The 9,713-nt window shown below is 37.3% G+C and overlaps 2 protein-coding genes and 1 long non-coding RNA gene across 4 annotated transcripts; all 3 read left to right on the forward strand.

The window, feature by feature from the left end:
- Nucleotides 1-476: 476 nt before the first annotated feature.
- On the forward strand, nucleotides 477-2,291 carry LOC124454296. The gene is made up of 5 exons (XR_006951386.1): nucleotides 477-590; nucleotides 1,022-1,120; nucleotides 1,755-1,848; nucleotides 1,953-2,017; nucleotides 2,201-2,291. It is a non-coding gene; the product is annotated as an uncharacterized LOC124454296 (long non-coding RNA).
- A 264-nt stretch (nucleotides 2,292-2,555) lies between these two features.
- LOC124454116 (metabotropic glutamate receptor 2-like) lies at nucleotides 2,556-4,756 on the forward strand. The gene is made up of 6 exons (XM_047004925.1): nucleotides 2,556-2,679; nucleotides 2,756-2,899; nucleotides 3,528-3,688; nucleotides 4,084-4,233; nucleotides 4,315-4,516; nucleotides 4,674-4,756. The coding sequence occupies exons 1-6, from the start codon at nucleotides 2,556-2,558 to the stop codon at nucleotides 4,754-4,756; spliced, it is 864 nt and encodes a 287-aa protein (XP_046860881.1).
- A 1,155-nt stretch (nucleotides 4,757-5,911) lies between these two features.
- Nucleotides 5,912-8,635, forward strand: LOC124454286 (G-protein coupled receptor family C group 6 member A-like). 2 transcript variants are annotated; one of them, XM_047005124.1, is made up of 6 exons: nucleotides 5,912-6,035; nucleotides 6,507-7,104; nucleotides 7,229-7,312; nucleotides 7,481-7,696; nucleotides 7,848-8,068; nucleotides 8,609-8,635. In XM_047005124.1, exons 2-4 carry the CDS (start codon nucleotides 6,751-6,753, stop codon nucleotides 7,583-7,585), a joined length of 543 nt encoding a protein of 180 aa, XP_046861080.1. In that variant the 5' UTR covers nucleotides 5,912-6,035; nucleotides 6,507-6,750; the 3' UTR covers nucleotides 7,586-7,696; nucleotides 7,848-8,068; nucleotides 8,609-8,635. The 2 variants fall into 2 exon arrangements, with proteins under 2 accessions (XP_046861080.1, XP_046861079.1); XM_047005123.1 differs by having other exon boundaries at nucleotides 7,481-8,068.
- The last annotated feature ends 1,078 nt before the right edge of the window (nucleotides 8,636-9,713 follow it).

Consider the following 9,713-nt stretch of genomic DNA (forward strand, 5'->3'; position numbering starts at 1 on the left):
GTAAATTACTATTTGTATTTTTGAGATAAATGGCATTTTCCCTTGAATATGCTCACTCGTTCATCCAGTGACTACGTTTTGTTTTGAAGGTGAGCACTATGGTGACTGGTGATTTGGATGGTCAAGACTTCGCAAATGCGTTTCAGAAAGAAGTGAAAAAGAGGAGCGTCAACGTTGTGGAGTCTGCACGATTCAGTCGAGGGGATACCTCTCATAATGTTCAACAGAAAGTTATACAGGCTTGGTCCTTTATCTTTTGCCTTCTTCATCGTGGAAGAAACTCATTCAGGTCGATGGTCTAATTTTCAATGAATGAAATTGTTGATAATAAACAATTTTTGTATATCAAGAAAGGTGAAACGAGAATCAATGTTATCAGCGCCCTTCCCAAGGGAGAGGGGTGGGTTTGGCTCACGTCAAGCAAAGTCACGGCTGCATCGTTTATCAATGAACCGGCACTGCAACAGGCTTTGGATGGAATGGATGGATTATCTGTAAAATCCGGCAGTGGTCCAAAACACTTGGAACTTCTTGTCCAATGGACCACCAAAGAAGAAGGAAAATGTCCTGGAGCAATTTGGTACAGTGATGTAAGTATTTGACAAACTTTAGTGCTGTCATTGTCTGGTTACTTGTCACTTTTTGTGGTTATAGTTCTACACTTTTGTACGGGTAATAAGTTGTCTTTGATGCTAGTATATTATGGTTGACTAGGGAGAGTCTGCATTATATGTTTGGAGTAGTTTGCCGAAATGCATCGTGTCGTTTAAATTAGAACTATTGGATTGGTGCTCTTTACTTAAAACAGTTCTTTTAAGAACTATCAACTTACTATATTACTTTTACCATTAACTATGGTATTTGCTATCTTTAAAAGTATTTTCAGATTTGTCACCACGACAGTCTCTATTTTAACATTATATGTTGTAGTAATTAAGAGGGTGTACAGATTTTCCTTGATCCATCTCCTCCCTTGTAAGTCAACGTTTCAAGGTCTGTATATTTTTTTCTTTTACGTTAGGAACCAGATATGTCATTGTTCTCTCCTCAAGATTTCAATGCCGTATCTGCGTACTTTAGAGCTTTTGACAAACTGTCGAGGAAAGGAATCATTCAACCGGTATGTTGAATCGCTTCAACCTGTTGCCATAAAGGCATGCGAGTGATGAGAGAAATGCAAGACAAAACTCTACGAGCTTATGCATTTTTAACGCTGATCTGGATTAATGTCATTTACAAGGATTTATAATTTGAGTCATATAATGGAGTCGATTGTCTTCATAAATAATACATGTTCTATGATTGTCAGGAGGGCTGAATTCACTCATTCATTTAAGAAATGAAAGATGCTTACTGTGTTTTCACAGGCTTATGCAAACCGTGAAGACCTTTGAAAAAACTCGAGAGAAGATCAGTGCAAGCCCCAGACCGAAGGTCGAGGGTTGCACATGCTCGAGAGTTCACACAAACGTCTCCGTCGTTTGCATAAGCCTGTGCAAACGCGTAAAACATCTTTTATTTCTTTTATAAAATAACAATAATGCGAAACAAACAAAAAATTTTAATATTCTTCTAACGCATATTCATGATTGAATTGCAAATTCTCTCTGATTGATTAAATGATTTGATTGGTTGAGCTCAGATCCTCAGATCGTTTTTAACAGGCTAATTCAAACGCAGCTCTAAACCAATCAGCACACGCGTTTCGTCGTGTTTATTTTATAATTCACTTCGAAAATTTTTGCTGGTGACAGGGCGAGAGCAACACAAGGCTCCGTGATATCGTTTATGATGAGTTGAAAAATTTCAACGCTCCTACGTCGAAAAATGGTTTTGAAAGTGCGACAGGTATTATACTACAGTCTCAGCTTTGTCGTCTCCTTTGACTTGATTGTTCTTAAATATCATTGAGTGTTTTTTAAGGTTACGAAGATCCTTCGATATATGTTTAGGTCTTCCTTCATATTTTGACGAAAATTAAGATGCTCCACCGTACTATGACATCAAAAATTTTGCGGTGTGTATGTTTATCGCTACATGAAGTATAGATCGGATCTCTTGAAACGATTCGGCACAAAAGCAAAGCGATTGGTTCTTTGCTACATTGCCATCTTTCATCATAGTATTGATTAATTGATGAATGTGGTTTTAAGCATCATTGCTAACAAGAATGTTTTTGATCATTACGAACAATTTTTAGAACAAAAAGTGGGTTACTGTTGGCTATTGGGAACGTACTAGATTGTTGTCGCTTCAACCCGGCAAGATAAGATGGCCTGGCGACACGATGCAACCTCCTAGTGATGATGGTTGGATATTACGTTCTTATGTTTTTTCTTTATGTTCTAATGTCTTTTTTTTGGAGAAATCTGATGTTAAAGCTTGAGTTGCTATATACTCCAGTCTAGTGTCTTCTTCAGGAGTGATCTGATGTTGAAATTGAGTTCTTATATACTCCAGTGTAATGTCTTCATTAGGAGTGATCTAATGATGAAACTTGCGTTGTTATACTCCAGTCTAGTGTCTTCATTAAGAGTGATCTGATGTTGAAAAATATGTATATTATCAATGTTCTTTTATTTGTAGCGTTATTTATCGGTTCACTTTCCTTTCTAACAGGAGAACCTGGCAAGATCACGTTGAAAATCGGTTTCATCACACCGTTTTTCCCAGGATTAAGTGGGCTGCCTGATCTAGGAAAGCAATACCTGGAGGGATTTCAGACTGCATTGGAAATGTTCAATAACGGCTGTAGACTTCCTTGGCATTGAAAAAGACTCCGGTATCTCACCATCACAATCTTGTCAGGATATTGCGGAGTCATTTGTTAAGTCTGGTGTTGTGGCTGTTATTGGCGCCTATAGATCCATTTGCTCAATGAAAGCTGCTGATGTATTAGGTAAGAAAAGTCAAGACTATACTGCGCATGTTCAGATGATATAGTTGGTTATTGCCAAAACTATGAACTCGAATAGTTGGTCAAATGCAGTGTGCATGCTCAGATGATTGTTCTGATAAATTGTTACCGAGAGAGTTAGTCAAGCTGATTGGTATGAAATCCATTATTTACTCTAGTGACTTCGCTAGTATTCAGTCAAAAATTAGTGGCACGTTGTGTGTCATTTTCAACCTGTTTCAACAAATGCAATTTCAAACTTGTTAGCTCAAGGACTGTCTTTGGCCAGGCGTGCCTCCACCATGCGTAAAAAGCAAAGCAAGCAGCCGAAACATAATCACAAACGTTACACCGCACCATGCACAAAACGTGGACAACAAGACAATTAGTTATTTTAGACTACAGCTTGTGATATGTCTTTGAAAAAATGATTTGTCTGCCATGAAGTCAATGTATGTTCATTTCTTGACACATGAAGTAAAAGTAAAGTCAATAAGCAGTCTTTTTTTAAACATTGGCCTCCTGCTCTTGTAACGAGTTGTCTTTTAACACTTCATGAAAGACGTCGAAATTTGCTGGAAGTCGTGTGAAATTCATATAATTCTGTTAAATTTTTTTTGCCCTCGTTCAGGAGAAGACCAGAACATGATACCGCAGATATCATACGCTTCAACATCTAGCAAATTATCTGAAGTTTCGTCAGCGTACAAGTACTTTTTTCGTACCGCTCCGTCAAACGTAGCTCAAGCCATAGCGATAGTTGCGCTTATAAAGCTTTACAAATGGAAAAAGGTTTGTCTACATCTTCTCGTGCCATTTGATTACAGTGTCTCAGCATTTTAACTTCAAGTCACCACCTTTTGGTCTATAAAGGGATCAAAGATTTAAATCCTTTTCTAAGTGATGTTAGTGCAAAAATGGTCGCGTGGTACTCTCGTGGTATCCGCGCGAAACCACGTTACTTACTTACTTTTGGCCTACGTTCGCAGAAAGACTTTTTTCGTAAAGTTTTTACGGACCGTTTAAATGAAATCAATAGGAACTGTTTAATTTGTGACATGATCAATGATATATGTGATTAGTTGCCTTTTTATCTTATTCTTTATCAAACGACCCAACCTTAACAATGAATACGTTTGCATGACAATTTACTGCGTGGTGTGTAACTTGATATTGTTTTCGTGAAGGTGTGTACTATAGCAACTGACGACGTTTATGGACGAAATCTTACGGAACTTGTCCTTGCTGAACTTTCAAAGACCAACGTCTCTGTTACTGTCACCGAGACATTTCAAGTCAGAGCTCATGCTGGAATCGTGAGGCCCAAAGTTGCAAAGGTAAAATATCATTCATTTTGTAGTTTTGATGCAAGAACGCCTGCTCACTTACTTGACTTGTTTGTAAATGTTTGCTTCCAGTTAAAACGTGATGGTTGCCATGTTGGATTGGTGTTTATGGTTCGTAACGATGCGGAAGTTGTATTTCAACAATTGAGGGAGTTAGAAATGGTTGGTCGGGATTGGGTTTGGATTGGATCGGATAAGGCTACCACATCGGTGTTTGAAGATGCAGCTAATCTCCAGGATGCAATGCAAGGCGTTATTGGCGTCCATCCGAGACGTAAGTTTTTTTAGTTTGAAGATGTAGTATTTTAAGTAACAGGATTTACATCAATTAATGATAATACCAAATTATGGCTTAACCCAAAGATATTCTGATGCATTATTCGTCATTGATTTCGACTCCCTTGATAATATATAACATTACATACTTTTAGACGGCGAAGGAAGATTGTTTGATCAATTCATGTTGGCTATAGCGAGACGTGAAGCCTCTCGCTATTCCGGAAGAAAAATGTAATAAAAATTGTTGTATTGGTTAAAAGTTTATAGATAGTAATGATGCATAATAATAAAACGTTATTAAGAAATTGTCGTGTTTTGAAACTATCAAAACAAATTGAGAAAGTGATTTTTCGTATTAGATTTGTAGGTTGTGCAAATCATCTTGACATTCACTTCTTTCATTACAGAGTCATTCTAAAACAACGTATCTTGCTCGTTTATTTTATGCTATTCACGGAATGGCGTTGGAACTGTCAGAGCTGGCGAGGAAAGAAATTTTCACCAGCAAATCGAAAATCATTGACATGAGAAAAGCTTATTACGACAGACTAAAACGAGCAAACAAGAAAGAAGCTGGTTTCCTTAGCTCTGTCGGTGGACTGGAAACCATGTATTTCGATAAGAAACAAACGGGACCCCCCGCTTTTGTATTTGTGAATTTAGTGGTGAGTAAATGATACGTGTAAGTTTATACCCCCCTGGGGAGGATTCATTAGCTTCACTTCGTTCTGTTGTTTGTTCAGGGAAAACAGTGGAAAACTGTCGGTATTTACATTCATCAAACAAGAAGTGTGTCGTTGTTCCGAAATCCAATCTTTCCCGGTAGTGTAACAATTCCGATAGTGTTACCTGTCAAACCATCGTATAGGATTGCGGCGTTCTTTCCTACGAGTAAAACATTTGGTCCGCTTGCTGATCTTGCAGAAGAATGGTACGATTATGTACAACTTTTCTGATTTGAAGCTTTGAATATCTGCCTTATTTGATTTAAGCACCATTACGAAATGACCAGGGATGGATTTAGTGGAAGGGTGCAGGGAGTGTAAATTTCCCAGCAGAATATTAATGTACCAACCAATTTAGCAAAATAAACTGTCAAACTACACATTTTCTAGGATCTCAAATCAAACATAAAAAGTTTGATATATGAGTGACAAAATAACATTTGCAATTGAATCACCAAAGACATAATTCTAACTACATTGAACGAAAGATATCTTATAAAAAGTAGGTCATATTATACCCCCAAAAGTCATCCTGGGCCCATCCCTGACAAAATTCAAGTGGAAAGTAAACTTCATAATTTTAAACAAACATCATCAACAGTTACTCAACGAGTCATTTGAAATTAAATAAAAGTATTATTATGCCTGCTTATTTTAAATTCATTATAGAAATCTGCTTTTAAAATCGCCGTCAACACTATCAACAGTGATTCGTTGTACAACATTCGTCTTGAATACGACATTATAGAAACCACTAAAGATGTAGACTCGTGTCGTAAAAGAGCCGCGGTAAGTGTATTTATGTTCAGGTTTGGGTTAAATTTTGCTCTCACACACAACTGGGAGCTGATGCAGCCAATCCGCCGCAAGCTTGACATTTATTAAACTCATAAAAACAGTTAATACAGCTACCATTACATCGGCTAAGCGGCCCTGCTCCCACAAGTAGCTGCCTAACTCAACAGTCTTAGTTAACAATATACATATGTCTTTAGTGCTGTTGGTGGGTGGGACTTTAGTCAAGCTGTGTAGTTGCAAGAACAAACTTTTTCGTTCCTCAGTGGGCGGAAAATAATACTTTGACAGCGTAAGTTAATGATTAACAATTTGAATCAATGATTCACAGAATGACATCTAAACTAAGAGGGAGAGTTATTGATCGACTGGGTTTTTGTTGAAAAAGAAATAAGTGGTTGACAAGTTGAATTATTGATTGACAAAGTGACATATTAACTAACAGGGAGAGCTATTGATTGACAGGGTGTTGGTTGAAAAGAGAATAAATGATTGACAAGTTGAATCATTTAATGACAGAGGGGAGTATTGATTGTCAAGGGTAAATAAAGATTGACAAGTTGATTTATTGGTTAAAATACTTACTGAATCACAAATACATGCAATCTTCATTAAATATATATTTCAGAACTCAAGTCCATAGACTTAAACGAACGATATTTGCTGAGCTTGACAACTTTTTATTTAGACTCTTTCTTCTAATGTTGACATGATCATTGGTGAAGCACGTTCGAAATGTTCTATTGCTATTTCCAAACAGACGAATCACACCTTAGTACCTCAAATTTTGTACGCGTCGACGTCTTCTTTTCTCTCTGACAAAATCAAGTTTCCATTTTTCTTTCGCACTTGTCCGTCCGACGTTTATCAAGCAAAAGCACATGGCGAATTGGTGAAGATTCACGAGTGGAAGAAGATGGGGACAATTGCCGTAAAGGACGAATATAGCCGGGAACTTGTACGCCTTACGGAGAAAATCCTCACTAAAGAAAACATTGTTTTGGGTGCTCAGGAGCGAATGAAACATGGTGATTACAAAGATGTTGCTAATCATCTAAAAGAGGTCAGTTGTTAAAGCTTGTCATGAGTACAAATGATTTATGGATGCATTGAAATGTAATGTGGAAAAGGTAGCGAGGATGGTCTGCTTTCGGAATAAAATCCTTTTGTTTGTCTTTTCATTGTAGATAAAGAAGAGTAAAACGGTTGTGAATCTTGTCATCTCAAGAACTGACGAGGCTGAAATGATATTTCAAACTGCAATCGACATGGTGATTCGAGAATGACTTTTCATGCTAATAGACAGACTTAACATATCTATCATGTGGATTTTCTACTTTAACCTACTCCAAGCGGAAAAACTTTGAGCTCAAACACCTTACATACTAATAATCGTTTCACATGACATTATTGTCCATATGCTTTACAATTTCCTATAGGGTATGACGGGTAAGGGTTGGACGTGGCTGGGCGGCGATGGATCGACGTCATCTACCTTCAAACGATCCCCGAATCTTCGGAGTGCAATGCAAGGCATGGTGTGAACGAGACCAAAAAGTGGAAAAGGCGCCGTTTACGAGAAGTTCCTTAAGGAGTGGAAGAATAGCGAACGAAATAAATATCCTGGTATAATCCACACTTGAAGAATAGAGCATGTTTGTTTTTTGTTTTGTGGGTTGTGTGTAAAAAGATGGCCATATTGAAGACATGCTTTACACTAATTACTGTTGTTCATCTTTAACTTTTTAAAATCGACCATGACTCATTTAATATGAATAATTCAGGTTTCCTGTTATGTCCCCCAAGTGTTCGATGCTGTCTTAGCGTATGCCACTGCCTTGCAACGTCTCTACAAAGTTGATCTCATCAACGAGAAAACGAGCCGACGAGTTCTTAGGAAACATTTGATCAACGAACTAAAAAAGATGCGAAATGAGCAGACTGGTTTTGAAGGCACAACCGGAGGAAGACAATATTTCTCGGAAAAACAAGATGGAGTACCCATTTACGATGTTGTTAATCTTAATGTGAGTAATGGAATCGAAAAAATTGTCGTTTTGTTTGGAAAACTCGCAATGACAATTACTTTTTGCATGTCTGTTGAATGACAATCTTCAACGAGAATTTTCACGCCATATAACTTTGGGAAATAATATCTTTCGAGAATTTTCATCATTCTTTACCTTTCAGTGGTTCCAACTAAACACCACACAAAAAAGAACGTTCCTCTCTAGATAATTTAATTTCTGTGCTAAATGAATGAATCCAAGTCGGTTTTTAAAAGGCCAATTGCAATTGCTTTGTTTTGAAAGATAATTTTGGCAATCTTCAAACTGCTTTAAACAATGACTGTTACCAACAAATAGTGATCCCATTCTTCATGTGACGGTTGGCAAATTACTTATGTGTATGAGTTGCACTGTGTTTGATTATCTGGTTTCATTCATTTAGAATTTTTAGCAATAAATTTCGGGGGAGGATTTTTTTTCTCTGTGGTGTTTCTTTTGACATGCTATCAAAACAATAAGGAAAGTTTTGTTGAATTTTTGTTTTGTGTTATTGATTAGGGCGAGAGTTGGGTCAAAGTAGTTACGTATACAGCCGAAGATGGTCTCCAGCTCACGGGGTTACTTAACTTTGAAGATATACTTTCAATATTCAAGAAAAATAACATGTAGAACTATTCCTTCAGGTCAACTGACGTCAATTTTCTTTTACTTATGTTGAAAAATTGATATTTTTCTTGCTAGGCACATCATCTGGCCTGGAGGCGGGTTGAGCAGACCATCAGAACATCAACCACAGTAAGTTTCTTGTGATTGTTTGTCAACTGTATTTTAATTAAGGATTAACAAATTAGAACTGCAGACCAGACTGAGCACATCGATTTTCAAGTTCGGTAGAATGAATGTAGAATCACTGCTTGCAAAAGCTATCTAGGCTTTTCTCCGTGCCGTAAGTTAGAACCAGGCTGTCCAAGTTACAAGATGGGGTGCCCCCCCCCAACGAAACCTGAAAACATAAACATTTTCCTGATAATCGTTAATAGGACACAATATGAACTGGGTTTTTTTTGTACAGAAAATTACCAATTTACTTTCATGGAACACGAATTCACGAATGACTCTGAATGAGAAACATCCACTGCATCCACTTAACGAAATATACACATACTTTTTGTCTTTATTTTTATAAATAGCTCTCTTCAGGGTGTCTTCTTCCAAGCTGATTGCTTGGCTTCCCGTGGCTTTGCCCAGCCGAAGCACATAGCAGATACACCAATGACTTTCCTTTCATACTAACTCTTGGTGTTTCAATGTAAGATATCCACTGCAACAAGTGTCCAGGAGATTGTAGACAGAAAGGTCTTACTAGCACTGTGTGCTATATTTGGCATTTTTCTGCTGGTCGTAATCATCGTCATAATTTTATGGATTGTCACGAAATTTAATTGCGTCTGTAAGGTAAGAAATGAGTTATATAACTGAAATGAATGCTACGTATGTTTAAGAGCCAAAAGGACATGTTTGCGAATCGCGATGGCTAAATTTTAATGTGGGATGGCAAAATGTTGTAAATGAAAGATGTGTAGTTTTTGCTTCAAAATGTATTTTCAAGTAATGCGCAATGAAATTCTTCATAAGGGATGATAGTGAACGTAGTACAATGTGC

This window comes from Xenia sp. Carnegie-2017, unplaced genomic scaffold, assembly GCF_021976095.1.
Source record: "Xenia sp. Carnegie-2017 unplaced genomic scaffold, XeniaSp_v1 HiC_scaffold_3, whole genome shotgun sequence".
Classification (NCBI taxonomy): Eukaryota; Metazoa; Cnidaria; class Anthozoa; order Malacalcyonacea; family Xeniidae; genus Xenia; species Xenia sp. Carnegie-2017.